General features: G+C 37.4%; 1 protein-coding gene across 1 annotated transcript in view; it reads right to left on the reverse strand.

Annotated features, from left to right (window-relative positions):
- Positions 1–682: 682 nt before the first annotated feature.
- The window catches only part of WAC (WW domain containing adaptor with coiled-coil), a 52,803-nt gene continuing 37,446 nt past the window's right edge, over positions 683–16,039 (reverse strand). The window contains exons 9-14 of the mRNA XM_058020585.1: positions 15,294–15,416; positions 14,200–14,348; positions 12,166–12,284; positions 7,265–7,451; positions 4,051–4,178; positions 683–1,740 (exon numbers count right to left, since the gene is read on the reverse strand). Of these exons, the coding sequence (XP_057876568.1) occupies positions 1,671–1,740; positions 4,051–4,178; positions 7,265–7,451; positions 12,166–12,284; positions 14,200–14,348; positions 15,294–15,416 (776 nt within the window). The 3' untranslated portion in view covers positions 683–1,670. The remainder of the gene's footprint in view (positions 1,741–4,050; positions 4,179–7,264; positions 7,452–12,165; positions 12,285–14,199; positions 14,349–15,293; positions 15,417–16,039) is intronic.

Raw genomic sequence — 16,039 nt, forward strand, 5'->3', positions numbered from 1 at the left:
AAATCGAGTACCATTTCCGGTGCTGAGATTATTTTTTAGGAACAAACCACAAAATATCACATGTTCACATGTCAACATCTGTATCATTAAATTCTTTCTTTTTCTTTCTTTTTTTAATCCATCTCCTATATCTTTCCTACAGAACAGACTGCTGTGACATATACACCTCTACAAATAATAAACTAGTACTGCCATCACGATTTCTGTTGTTTTTAAGCAAAGAAAAAGTCACGTTTATTTTGTAGTAGCAATAGTTTCTTTTTTATTTTTAATATACTTTAGGAAACAATATACAAAGCTGAGCTTTTCCACCATTTTCAAACGGTGAGTTGCTCCAATTACACAAATTCAGCGTTTTGTGATGGTTAAGAACAGCAGTCAGCACCAGACTTAAACAGTTAGCTACAACACAAACATCCTTCGAAATGAAATGTCATAATATCAAGACAGGTAAACCAGGAGTTAACATATGACAACTGTTGGGGAGGTGTCTTAAATCATCCTTGTTGAATTTTATATTTCCTTAAATATTTTATACATATTTTCCTGTTTACAAGTTTTAAACAAAACCTCCCTTGAGGAATTATTTAAGTACAAAAATGTTCAACAAGAACAGTTCTAATAAAGAATCCCCAAAAAGACCAAATTTCAATGTGTTGACCAAAGGAAATGAAAACCAGTGTTTCTTTGCTTTAACATGTTTATTACAACAGATACAATTCACATCTGACTAGCTTTTTTTTTCCTCTTTCCCCTCCCACAACCATGTTAACATGTTCATTGGGCTATTTCCTTATATTTGAGCAAGTAATGTACTTTCAGCACACATGCCCAGCAGTACTCTAAGTCCATTCTTACAGGGTGCAAATGGAAATACGTTTCAATAATTTATACAAACAAGTGGGTTATGCTCAATCACTGCAATTTTAAGCTACTGTACACAGGAATGAAAAGATTATAGAAAAAGTGCCATAGCAACAGTGCCTTAAGAAAAGAGAAAATTAGAAGCATTAAAAAGCTGATAAAATCAGATTTAGGATTTCACGGGGAAATGGAACACAGAAGATGAAAAACATTTCTCTGTAAAACAGAAATGGAGAAGCACTGCTCTCGACTCGGTGCAAGTGTGGAAACAGTTGTTTCGTGGTATTTTGTACATTGCCCAAACTGTTGCAGCCTTAGACACAAATCGCCTGGCGCTTGCATTGAATTTTAGGAAATGAAAAATTTCTGAATGATAAATTAACTAAAAAAAAAAAAAAAGAAAAAAAAGAAAAAAAAAAAAAAGAAAGGAAAAAAAAAAAAAAAAAGAAAGCTAATTTTGCAGACAGGTTTACATGTAAGAGGCTAGGTATTTAGCCACCTCAGCATTGATTAGTTTTGGATGTCTAAGCTCTGATACACATGGCTTCCCATGGCTTCACTCTACAAAATATATTTACAACGTGAAGAATACATCTACAAGAAATCTACATTTCAAGGGTTTTACAAATCATTCTTGTATCTTTCCCCTGAATTTGACTCCCTCCTGTCCCCTTCCCCATGTCAACTTTTTTTTTCTGCCCAGCTCAACGGTCCAAAGTCTACTCAAATGCAGCTCAAAAGTGTTAAGACTGGGCATCAGTTAATAGTTCCTGTACTCAAAACCATGTGCAATTGTTTACAATTTTTCACACCATGAAGGAATTCTGATTCTTTAGCTTTTCAAGTTCTTTAATTTGTTGCCTCAAAAATAGTATCCTGCAAGAGAAAAAGAAATAAATTAGTATAAACATTTCCACTATACAGATGTATTAAATAGGCGTATACACAAGCACTTCTACAATTTCAGTGAGAGATACCAACTTCCTTAGCCCCATTAAAAAATTCATATATCAAGTTAATTCCCAATCTGTTCAATAAACTACAGCCATGTGCAGATGCACAAAGGCTTGGTGTGTTTGACACTTTAGTTCAAAAACTAAGTTGCTGCATTTCTATTGTGACTGATACACATTTGTGTTTAGGTCTGCTCTCCACTTGAATGTAGCTCCCAGAAAAAGCAGGACACTGGCAAATAAGCCAGGTAACTGAATAATCTGGACAACAGCATTATACCTTTGTCATGCAGTTTTCCAGATTGCAAAACAGGCTCAAGTGCTCCTTTTATTAAAAAAAAAGCAAGTCTTCTTACTTGCTTTTTTGAAAGTATTTGGCTCTGTGGCTAATGGCAGTCTCTACTTATGGTAAGCTCCAATTTCAAAAACATTTGAAGCATTATTAAAGGGCATCTAAGATAAAAAGTTATAACTACACCTTGCTTAAAAATAAATTATATTGCTCACAACTTCTTATACCTTTTTTTCTCTTCTTCTGAAGTGACATAATCAATTACCATGACTAACAAACATCTGGTTCACAGGAATTTTTAATGAACAATTTGAACCACTTTTCATGATGCTGAAGTGTAATGCAAACATGTCAGTGAAATAAAATACTCAGGGAGAATTTAGGTTTTATATAAATATTCTATGAAGGCTGAAGCAACTTTAATAAATGCAGAAAAAGGAACACTTCAGCACTTTTGTGGAACACTTTACAAATATGTGCCGACTTCATAAAATGATTTTTCTACTGAAAAGTAGGTGGAAAATAATATACTAATATATAGAGAAACTGAAAAGATAACATTTAGCTTCAAGGCATGGGCATGTAAAATATATCAGTCAATGAAAAGTGCCTTTTTACATGCTGTCAGTTATGATGCAAACAATGTATGTGCTTTATCTAGAGATGAAGTTCCTTCTTGGAAGACATTTAAGTAGCACTCTTGTGTGCAGAAGTACACAAAGAGTACCATCATTTAAATGTACTGATTTTGATAATCCCATCCTTTGCCAAAACCTTCCCCATCAACTTGGTTACTTATGCCTTGTATTCCACATCTTTGGGATTGCAGCAAAAATAAAAGATACATGTTACTACAGGCTCAAAGTCATAATAATAATTAACCATTGATAGTTTAAGGATACAAAGTGTACAAGAAAGAAGGTGCTATTTAATGAGCTGAACAATAACATTTGACATGTTATTTAAGATCAGATGTGCAGAGACAAATGACACCTTAGGAAATTAAAACTGTAAGAAACCAAGCCATTCATTAAATGTTATATAGAAGTTATAATTCATGTAGTGAAGTTATGAAATAAAGCTTCAGAAAAAAGGGGTGTTTTCAGTTATTTATCAGGAAAGGTTTACAAATATATTATAGCCTGATTCTAACGGATTGTTTCACTATCTGCCAAAATGCAAGAGCTTCTAGAATAAATGCAGCTACTTTAGCAGCATGCAACACAATTAAGGTGGCTTCAAACAGTAAGTCAGAAGCACTGTATTCAAATTATAGTGTGATTTAATAGTTGGGATAATACCATTGAAAGAGGAAACTGAGTATGAAAGCAGATACAAAATCAGGACCACTGGTGAATATTTTGAGCATGTATTTTATGATTACAGTTTCCAATCTTGCACAAAAGTATTCAAAAGCCTGGCTGTGATTCACTAAAGTGATACACAAGACACCTGCTATCATTGACTTAGAGCACATCTACTTTGCTATAAGCAAACATTAATTTCTCCTCCACTTGTAATGTAAATTACACCTGTTCAAACTTGCTCTGGCTTTAGACCTATTGAATCTCTCATAAACTGTAGTGTTTCAGATCAGGATAAACTGTGCAGACGTGTCCCTATGCAATCTATGCATTATGTATGGGCTGATACTCTAGAAGCATGCTGAAATACTGTGAGTTCATCAGTTCTTTGTAATGCACTAAGGTTTCTGCAAGGAGATTTCTTTTCCATCTCAGTTAATGTAGATACAGAAATTGCATATCTGGTTCTGCTTAGTGGACAGAAACAGGCAGAATGTACACAGGGAAGACAGCTTGCAAACATGGCAAGTACTGGTGTACTTACAATCATCAGTAAACAGAACTCATGCAAAATAATGCAAGAATGCAGTTCTAATAACACCCTAAAAACTGAAACAAGCACAGAGCACACACTTACCTTTGCTCACGCAAAGTTGCTTGAATTTCACATACTCGAACTAAAGACCTTAAATTCTTTAATTCAGTACAAATTTCTGACATATGCACACTTCCCATGTTATGGGCTTCCTCACGTAATCTTGATGCCTGTAGGAGTTAAACAAATGTTAGGATTTTGAATCATGCATTTGAAACAACTGGCAATACCCAGAGAATTGCTGGATCAGTGTCTCTTGAAACAGCAAAGCACTCTAATTTCAAAAGGCAGTATTAAATCAGAAGCACATTAAGTTGTCTACAAAAGCCCATTCTGAATCACAAATAAACAACATTGCTGCCCAGAAACTGTCTAACCTACACTTATGCTAAGGCAGGGCTAGTTTAGACCTTCTTGACCTGAAATGTTTACCCAGCTATCTTGAAAGACAGTATGTGACAGGGCCTGGAGTTTCTAAAATAACCTTTTCAAGCAGTTCAAAGTCTCCAACCATTATTCCAATGGCAGACTTAAATTTCCCATCTAATTAAGCCGTAGTGACAAAAATAACTGAATGCCATATCTTCCCAGCTACCTTCTACCTAACAGAAAAAAACTTTGCAACCCTCTTCAGGTGTCTTCTAACAGATCAACTCCATTACTTTAATATTCCCACTGAGTCAGCTGGAGATAAGCAGAAGTGTAAATTTAAAAAGCACAACCTATCCAATTCCCAATTTGTGCATTTCTTGAAGTGTCATCACTGTACTGGATATGCCTGCAGAGAACTCCTCAACAGCACCAAGGAGACCAGTATAATTATCTGAGGCCCTGTGTATTACACTGCAATAGGGAACAGGACTTCTTTCAAGGGGCACATGGAGAAATTGTTTCAAAATACAGCCTTCCCTGCAGCACTGCTGTTTAGCAACGTTATCCTCTGCTACACTGGGTCTGGCTGGGATGGAATTAATTCTCTTCATAGAGAAGAGAATGGTGCTACGTGGTCTGAAGCTGTGATCAAGCCAGTGCTGACAACATAATAAAGTTTTAGCTATTTCTAAGCAGACCCTACACAGCATCAAGGGTTTCTCCCTTTCCCTCTCTGACCTGCTCTCCACACAGCAAATACATTGTGGGTGGAAAACAGGCAGGGAGGGAACAAAACTGGGACAGCTGCCCCGAACTGACCTCAGGGATATTCCACACCACACATGTGCCATGCTCAGCAGTAAAACTGGGGGACAGTGTTCTAGGGCTGCCATGGCTCGGGGACTGGCAGTGCACTGGCTGCCTGCTAGTGACTGCTTCTGCAACGCTTTCCCCCACCCTCTTTTACTCTTTGACCTGCTTTTACCTCAACTCCCAAGTTTTCCCACTTTTGCCTAATTGTTTCCCCTATCCAACTGGGGCAGAGTGAGCAAGTGGCTGTGTGGTGCTTAGCTGCCTACTGGGATTCATCCACATCTGCTCAGGTACTTGTACATTTAATTTTCCTTCCCAAAAATAATGTTATTTAGCACAGGTCTTCATCAAACTTTTGGCATTTTTCCAGCTCAAAGCAGCATTTTGTGTTCTAATTCCCTACATTAAAAGTTTTCATTTCTGGAGTTTATTAACATCCAGGAGTACCCTGGTGTCCAGTAGGATATAACTGCCCATGTCTTCTCTGCACAACTCCAGTTACTGAATTGTTTTTCAGTTTCCCATGTTAAGTGCTTTTTATGAGTTCTGTGAGGTAATTGCTATAATTCAAGAATGTTTTAGCTATTAACTACTGCACAGCACATTTCTTCAAGTTCAACTGCTTTAGCACATACCTGTCCTGACTCTTCTAATTTATTTACTTATTTATTTTTCAGTTTATTCTGGCATGTGTTCTTCTGCCTTAAGTTCAAATTACACTATATATCTGGCAGCTATCTGAAGAAACCAAGGCACTGGATTTTTACTCTCTCCACTTTGATCTACCTTATCTTCTTCACTATGTACTGCACTGATACTTTCATTCACTTTTGTATCAAATATCTCACTCAAGTGCCTCAAGTGCTACTATTCAAAACTGGTCTATAAACAACACCACCATGTGAAGTCATCAGAAATAGCAGACAGGACAATGCAGCATGCAGCAAAAAGGGAGAAGGACCCAACTGAGTACATGACTGCCTAGCATTAGCTGAGTTTTCTGATCTCTTTATTAACAACAAGGGAAAAAGACCCCAAAACCTATGCACTGCACAAATCTGCTTTCTATATTAAGATACTTATGAATTCAGTACACCGTGAAAATAATACTTTCAAAACTACGGACCAAGGCCATAGGTAAGTGCCTGTGCTACACCATTTCCTTCAAGACACCCCACAGCAATGCCTCAGTGTTTGACTAAGTACAGGTAGGTAATTTCTTAAAACAGACTTTAACAAATCAGTGAAAAGAAGCAGGAATCCTGACAGGTTCTGTTTAGGCTGTGCTTGTGAGAGTCATCTTGCAAGTTACTACCCAAAAGCCTCCAGTGTAGAATTGTGCCAGCATGCATCACTTCTCTAAAAGACCAAAGTAAACTGGGCTAGGTAAGATTATTACCCCAAACAGAGTGCATCAGATATGGCTGCCTGTGGACATAACTTAACTAGATTCAATAACCAGTATGGTTCCTTTGAGTAATACATTCCAAGCAGCTGACATGCATCCAGTTTCCTTGTATTACTACAACAGAACAGGTTTCATGCAATTAGCTATAATACATGGACGGCAGTTTGACTGGATTTCCCATTATGTAAAAATAGCCCAAATTCAGTCTGAGTACTCGTCAATTCACAAACAAGGTAGAGTTTCTTCTACACTGCGTATAACTAACACGCCAGTAACTAAAATCGTGCAGTATTCTCAAATAGTTTAACTCTGTACCTAATTTATAATGTTTTCCACATAACCAAAATATAATTATGAAAAAATATGTTGAACTCTATGTTCTCTGTAAATTTCAACAGAACTTTAGCAGTAAGAAAACAGTTATGAGGACAGCTATTCATCTGAGGGAACATCAAAAGCACTGACACTTCAAGTGAGACTGAAAATACCCAACCACTGAAAGGCAAACATAAAACCTGCAGGTCTGGCCTAATCTCTCTTTCCTCTCTTCTGGCTGAGGACAAGAACAAGGATTTTAATACTTTTAATTTCTAGAAAAAGCAACCCAAATTTGAAGCTACATATGATGCCCTCTCCCAGGTACCAAAGCAAAGGAGCACTCACCTGCTTTTCTGCATGATCTGCAGGCCAGCCCTGAACATGCTTTATAAGGTTCTCATTGAAGTGTGCTGCTAGCGTAGGTGTTAATGAACACGTGGGTCGTACAGATGGATTCTGTGGTGCAGGTGTTGAGTTGGATGCACTACTGCTAGAGGTATGATTTGGACCTGGTGATGGACTTCTTTGACTACTAGAAGAAAGAATAAAAAAAAGCAAGTGAGCATTTAAAAACATATGTGAACCTATAGAGAAATGAACACTGAAAATTCATTGCCTCCAGACACAAAAATACATAAAGCGTTCAAATCACAAGTAAATACTCCTGGTAGACCAAACCCGGGGCACCTTTCTACAAACCTCTAAATTTAATTGGAACTGAGTGCTACAATGTAACACAAGATTCTGTTTTTTGGTAGGGTTTTGTGTTTGTCTGGTTTTTAACTCTGAGAGCTATTCAAGATATGTAAGCCGTGCCTAAATGGTGCTGGATAGAAAACATACATATATTTATGTTCTTCCTTCCAACAGCTGCCAACCTAAGATTTTCAGTAATGATGTATCAGATGGAAGGCAAACACATTTATTCAAAAGAGGTTTGCCAGAATAATCATTAAGAACAATGTCTGATGTCCTGATCTGAAAATACATCCATATGGGATTTGAGGAGTTTACTACTCACGTCAAAACACAATCTACATGGTTTTGTGACACTGCACATCTTTACTGAATGCACTCAGGATAACAGAAGTATCACAGGAGCAGTGTGCTTGCAGCCACCAAACCTGACTGCTTCACTGGAACATAGCATAACAGTGATGGTACCTCAGTCAAATGTTCTTTGGCACTACACGTACTGAGAAATAGTAGCACTAATTGTGTAAGTGCAACTCTCCCACTGGCAGAAGCTTTTCAACACAGGCCATAATTTCAGTCTACTTCTTAAAACTTCATATAACTTGCAGGCAAGAAGAAAATATTATAAGGGAGAACTAAATTTTAAAGGACTTGTGATTCATCACCTAACCTGTTGGTCCCTTTGAAGACTGAAAGCATCCTTACATAAGGCAACTATCTCTCTAGTCCAATGCCCAGACATTTACCCTAATCAACTCACACCTGCAAAGAACTACAGCATTAAGAATTACAGCCAAAAAATTGGATGTCTGACTGGACCTGCTGGAACAAAGCCAGAGAGTCACCAAGCAGACAAGAGGGATAAAGCACTTCTGTAAAAAAGGCAATTCCTCCCCTCTTTTCAGAGCTTTTGAGATCCACAGTATCTGGAGCACTATGCAGTGGGAAGCCTAAAATATGACAAGAATTAAACTGCTATAGCAAAGGAATGTGCAGAAGACAAGGGGCTGAAGCACATGCTGTATCAGAAGAAGCTTAAAGTTTATTCAGTCTGGAAAACAGAAGATTGAGGGAAAGGGGATTGAGGGATCTTTTTGCAGATTTTTACTACTTTTGGGGAGAACAGACTCTTTCCAGAGATGCACAGTGACAGCACAAGAGGCAGAGACAAGCTGCAACAAGGGAAATTCTAATTAGACATGAGAAAAAAAGAATCACCATAAGGTCAGTCAAACATCAGAAGAAGATATTCTGAGATATTAAAAAAAAAAGTCACCTAACTAATGCCCTTAGCAATTCAAACTTGCCAGCCCTACTCTAAGTTGGGACCAAAGTAGACATTAGCTAGAATTCCATTCAAAAGTAAATTATTCTAAGTTTCAATGTATTCATTTAGCATCAGCATAGTAATGGTGCAGAGTCAGGCTATTTTTAGTAATTAAGCAGAATTCAGGCATAACCTTATTTACTCCTTAGTTCTACTAGAATTAAATTTCCCTCTATGACTCGCCTCCTCTTAATTTATCAGCCTGTTTCTCCCACTCCTACTTCATTAATAAAACTCACTCGAACACACCAGAAATATTTCAATAAAATAAATAAATAAAATCTGTGGGCTTCTCAAAAATGCAGCTGTACCTTAATTATGACAAAAACATACTGTCACAAAATATCCCAGGCACTGCTGTGTTAGCAGCAGGGGGAGCTATGAATGCAGCAATGACTGTTCCAAACTACACAGCATTTTTAAATGCTTCACTGAAGGGAAATACTTGCCTTAGCTGAGTTAAAGACTGACTATGCCACAAGTAACAGAATGCCTCCAGAGAGGCAAAAATATCTGTATCAAGGGTATTAAAACATGATGGTTCTGAAATATGTTACTACAAACGTCAAAATTTTACTACCTACAAAAAAATGCAATGAAATACCTCCCTTCACAGCACTTCCCAAGGTAAAGGAAAATTTTTCTCAATCCTTTCTGAAAACAGAGAGAAACTACCAACCTGATGAAACTATCAGTTATGGAAGCAATAATTTAAAGCAGCCATAATTGATTGTGTGTCTTTGGAATAATCTCTAACACACAGATTCACTGTATGTCTGCATTGTGTTAAGTTCCCAACTTAAATGGCTGAAATGTTTGCTTCTTGAAAGTTAACATTAGCTACTCAGGTTTTCTCACACTGTGTTTCCACCCCAACAAGTCAAAAATAATTTTATCTCCATTAACTTAAAACTTTTAATGAGCCAAGGAAATGCAGCTGTGATGAACTTCTGCTCAATTATTCAGCATTTAAGCTGGAGAAAAATGCAACCTTAATTCACAGAGTAAAAAGATTTTGGACCATCTGTCCGCAGTTCAGTTTGCTAAATTGTTGTTCACTCCTATAAAAGTAAAAATTGCTCCCAAGAGCAATTCCCAATCCAACCAAGTACTTTCACTTACAAAGGAATCATCTGTTCCATGTCAGTTTAGACATACTGCCTGGACACAGCAAATCCTTTGCAGGTAAGTAAATCAGTATCTGAACTGCTCCACTTTCGTTCAACTGCACTGCACTCAACAGAAGAAAATACCAGTCACACAGGTTTTTCCAAGTCACCTATTCCTTAATCTCCCACGTGCTGCAAACGAGACACTTCCAAAGCAAACTGAAATCACATGAACTCACGATGCACAATACAGCAGAGTCACAAACATGTATTAATTTCAGAGACACAGGACACTGAACAATATTAACACTGTCTCAGTACCTTCACCCTGGCTGCACACTGCCTCCTGCCCTCAGCCATGGAGTGTGCTGCCTGCACAATGCCCCTGCTTCAGCAGGGCTGGGGCAAACTCAGCTTCCTCCAGCAAAACGCTGATGCCAAATGGAGCAAGGGTTTGCAGAGGGACAGCAGATCCCTAAACTCACTGCAGGTAAAGGTCATGCTGGAGTACAAAGCCATGTAACCCAAAGGAAGGGTGAGGCATGGACTAGCAAGCCAAATGCCCACCAGTGTGGGCAGAGACTCTAAGGCATGGTGGTTTCAAGAATAAGACCATCTTTCTTAAGATTTCCTGTGCAGAGAGGGTGACAAGCAAAGAATAAAAGGGTCTGTGACTGAGAGCTATCCTCCCAAAACCTCACCACTCCTCATAAAAAAAATTCAGCTTGCTGCAAAGTGTAACTTTATCTTTGGTACTGTAATTCAGAAAGATTTAAATAGCACCATTCATAATTACTAGGGACTGGAGCTGGACACTTTGCCTTTATTCTCCTAAAAGAGATAAAGAGTTATAGACTTGTAATCCAACAAAGCTTAGAATCAATTGTCTGTAAAATAGCCTACATTAAAATCTCAAAACTTCTGACTTGCTTGTGTCTGTACCCTCAAACTGCTCAAACTCCAGGGTCTCCAATAAAGCCAATAAAGCCATCTTCTGGGACAGGACTGCCAAGCACACAACAGATAACCCAGTTCCCCAAAAAACCTCAAATACACATCTCTTCTCCCCACAAAAACAGCCAAAACCACCAAAAAAACCCCCAAAAACAAACAAAAGCAAAAAAAAAAAAACCCCAAAAACCCAAAACCAACAACAGCAACAAAACAAACAAACACCTCAAAAAAACACCAACCCACCACCAAACAGAAGTCCCCTTTGCTATTAGTCCCAGAAGGGCAGATAAAAGGATCTCACTATTTTATGATCTGGAAAACACCACCACCACCATATGTAGCTTCAGGTATGCTGACAATGCCAGAGTGTTGGGTTTTGGTTTTTTGCTTGTTGTTTTAACACTGCTACACACCCCACACCTTATTCAATCACTCTAAAAATCCAGCTACAATGAACTGCAGATTTACAGAACCTCTAAAATGTCAACTTCTTCCTACCATGACTCCATCACATATCTGACCTGACCCATGATACATCTTTGGTTACAGCCCCTGACACCAATATGACCAAATGCAGATCATCTGACACTATGAAGACTCCATCTTCCCACAAGAAAAATTTCAAAGAGACAGATTCTAAATCCACCTTGTAAATCAATGGTTAAATGTTGATATCATGCAACATCTTAATAAATTGCAATGTTGACAAAAAAGTCTGGCCAAAGAAAGGTATTTGTGAAACTTACTTAATTTTAATGTTTTTCATTAGAGCAGCAAAATCACCTGACAAACCAAAAAATCATGCTAATTTCAGGATCAAATTACACTACAGCAAGACACTATAAACATCTAACACTAAGCATCACAGATTCTCTAACTGTACAGAGACAGAAACTTCAAACTCTGAAATCACAATCCAAGGAATCACTTATAAAACTGACACCAGAGTGCCAGTACACAACCATGAGTTCCATTTTGCTTCTGTGAGAATGGTCTAATGACTATCCCAAAAATGGTGAATCTACCACATTAAATATGCATCATCTCAGTAGCAGCAGTTCAATAAACTGGCCAAAGAGAGTCCACTAACTGCAACATACACAACACACACTGAATGCAGATAAAATCTAATGACAGAACAGAGAAGCATTTCAATGTACCTCGAACGCTGAAGACTTCGTGGAGAGGCAGGTTCGTGACCCGCCTGCTTGTCAGCTATTACTGGCTGCTGAGGTGCTGCCTGGGAAGCTGGTCCTTGTTTAACACCTGGAGTAGCAACCTGCAAAGTTCAAAACTTCATTAGAATTCCTGCACAGTAAAGAGCAAACAGAAAAAAATAAGGAAATTACAGTTTCAACACCTGTAGGGTTTTTTGTTACAAGGCCTTTTGCTGACACAATTTTTATTATCTTCAGAAGGTGTTATTTAAAAAAAAAATTCTAGTTCCCCAGCTGTGCAGAAAGATTTTTTTTTTACTAAGAAGGAGTTATTAACAGACGTAACAGAAGCAAATTTAGACCCACGTGACTTGTCAAAATATTGCAAGCTTGTATTATCTTTGACTGTAAATTCCATCTGAGCACTGAGCTCATTTTCAACCTCAGAAGAGTTGTTCATCACCCAAATAAAATCTTCATGTATAAATTTAAGAGTTCCCTACTTGAAAATACATTACACAGTGTCAAGAACATAACTACATCACAAGCATATTAAAAACATCTCTATCAAAAATGGAAAGAAAACCTAAAGCGTATTCTCTAAGTTCTAAACTCACAGGTGACTACAAAAATAGTCATCAGTACTTTCTTGCTTTTCCATTGTAGTACACATTCAGAGCAAGGTATTAAGATACCAGCAGTAAGATAAAGTCTTTTCTATGAATTTCTCAACTACATCAGGATGAGAAGTTTGGGAATCTAGTAATGTCTAATTTACAGCAAACAAAGTCCAAGATATATTTCATCTCGCCCAATGCTTTGCATACCAATTTTGAAATACGTACAAGATAGGCTGAGCTTCAAAATTTATCCTCTACTTCCCAAAGTTAAGCTAACAATATTGAGAGAAAAGGGAGAGAGCAAAGAAAAAATGGCTTCTAGTGATCCATAAAGACAAAAAAGCCAAATTGTCCAGCCTCTCTGGCATTTGCTGACTTCACATTAGTGTAGATTACTAACTAGTGGTCTCCTGAACCTCCAGAAATTCTCTACTTCAGAAACTATGACTTCTATGAAGCAAACCACAGATGGTAAAATAAACTCAAGACATAACTTGATTCATTTAAATATGCAGTGGGGGGGTCTTAATGTAAATTCAAGCTCTTAAATGTCTAAGAGGAAAAGTAACAATCAGTACTGGTACACACATGAAGCATTGCAATTCATTGTATCACTGTCAATCAAAAGAAACTGGGAGAATCACTTGATTTTCTTTGTACCCATGAAAAAAATATGATGAGAGAAAATAAGGTATTTTGAATATAATGAGGAATGCAATGTGTTCTCCTGAAAAGTATTCCTCAAAGGCATCCAAGACATTAGAGGTTCACTTGTGAGCAGAAAACTGAGAAAAAGACACCTCAGCTAAGCAGAAGTGTTGATAGAGAAGACAGATTTTAGGAAGGTGGGGGTTTCTCAGGAAGAACATCAGGAACTTGTATGTTAGCTTCAATTTACATTTCCCAGTCACTGATCCAATGAAGGAATTCTGAATGAAGAGAGGTGAGGGGGCAGGAAGGGAAAGGGACATTATGTTATTGATCTGTAAACACCTGGAACATTTCTACACAAAATCCGAGACTACTTCAAGTTAATTTCCCCAAGAAGTTCTCTCCCATTCTAAACATCTTTTATTGGGTAAGTCTAAATAATTGTATCAGTTGTTGCCACTGAGGCATGCTTTTGTTGCTATTTAAATATGCTAGAATACCAATGCCTTGGTAAAATCTCCAGACAGCATCTGAGGCCAGCATTAAGAATTTCCTCAAGAAAAGTAAACTAGATTTCATGCTGGAGCTGAACTGCTAAAATACAGTCAAGTAGTTGCTTCCAGTTGTTTGTTTCTATTGGGAAAGATAACATACATATTTTATTATCCTCCACACAACTGTGAGCACATGGATCTATAGGAACGATATTTAATATTACGTATAATGATTTCTTACTGCAATATGGCATAAGGCAAAAGGAGCTCACCTTCTGCTGGGATGATACTGGTGGCGTAGTCATCAAAGGTTTCAGTGGAACAGTGTTAGTCTGCGGCGTGCTTATCCTTGGAGACACGTATGATCTCGGTGATGAGGCATCAGATGTTAAAGACATTGGAGACTGATTGGATGGCTGAGCTGTAAAGACAAGAAAAACGCTTTTAATAAAACCATATCCTATCATAAATGCAAATTAGATTTTCTCTGGGTACTCTGGAGTATGCTATATTAGATGATATACAAACATGCTCACTGTGAACAACTAGAACAATCTAACACTCAACAACAATCCTAGCTAAGGAATTGTATTTCCCCCAAACTCCCCACTTCTAAAATTTCAGGGGAGGGGAAAGAGAAGAAGCTATTAGGAAATGTTTTTTACAGATAAAGTGACTAAGTAATATGCAACTCCTATTTTAGAGTGCTCAATTTGATTTAACCAAAAGAAAGCATAACACTTTATACAGAAACCTATTAATCCATTCTAGGCATATACCAACAGCTCCCCACTCATGGTTAAAAATTACCATTAGCACTGCTTACCTACTCAGTAAGATGACTGCATTTATTGTTTTGGTTTAAGTTTCTAAACTTAAGTTTTAAAGTTCTTTATTAAGTTACAAGCCAGAACATATTGGAAATATCTGAAAGAGTATCTTGCCTAGAAGATGAAAAAAAAAGCCCCCACCAGAGAGAGGCAACTTTCTTTTAAGAATTTAAAGCCTCCCCCAAGAGTCACAGTTGCACAGTACTACAAGATGAGTGTTGAAGTAAGGAAGAGTTGTGTTTTATACTGTTAACTTACACCTAATTCCAGAAGTTTCACATTACTCATGTAGAATTTCTTAACATACAAAGAAAATCCCAAAAGGTGAGACAGAAAGGCTTGTTTACTAGTAGTGTGTCAGGTTCCTGGCCTTCAATAACAATTTTTTATCCTATCTTTGGAAAAAGAAGTCATTTCACATTCTCCACATCGTGTGGCCGAAGATATGACATGAGACAGATTCCACAACTGTATCAGCCTTTTGAAAACGTCGTGTAACAAATTTACATAAGTGAAAAAAAAAAAACTCCGAATACCTTGCGTAGACAGTTGTGCAGCTTGAGAAATTAGGGAGGTGATATTGAAAGCAGATGGTCCAGCAGTAAGAATTTTATGGAGTATAGACTGCAGAGAGGCTTGTGTCACAGCTGCTGTTAGAACTGAAAACAAACATTCTGTTTTACTGACAATTCTAGAACACCACTTTAAACTGTTGAAACTGGCTAATTACATTTAAGGTACGTTTTCTTCCAGATTTATTTCCCATATCTACCATGACCAAAGATGCACCTCAGCTGTTCTTCAGTTACTTGATTTCAAGTTGACTTGGAATGTCTACCAAGTCCTTTCTTTAGCAGTTTTAAGACATACATTTAACAAAAATTCTTTAAAAAAATAAAGTCTAATCTTCCAGTTGACCGTACAGATTAGTAATAATTCTTGTAAACAGCAAGAGAAAATTTGTTCAATTTGCTGCTGTAGTAAGCAGAACGTGTGTGAAGATTTTTTTATACTACAATAATTTTTTAAAAAAGCAAAAAAGCAGAATCACTTCAACTCACTGAAAGAGATAAGGGCCAGACTTAATGTTCAAGAGGCAGACAAATGTCTTCCAGGTTAAAAATCCATGTTTCTTCTTACTAATAAAAAGCCCTTATCTCTTCTGGGTTTAGCTGTCCCATGTCACCCCCCCACCAATAAAAAAAATAATCACTTTAAACCATTTTAAAACAGCACAATACAGGAAGAGCATCTTGCAGTATGAGATGACAAAGACCCTGAA

The sequence above is a fragment of the Melospiza georgiana genome, chromosome 1 (genome assembly GCF_028018845.1).
Source record: "Melospiza georgiana isolate bMelGeo1 chromosome 1, bMelGeo1.pri, whole genome shotgun sequence".
NCBI lineage: Eukaryota > Metazoa > Chordata > Aves > Passeriformes > Passerellidae > Melospiza > Melospiza georgiana.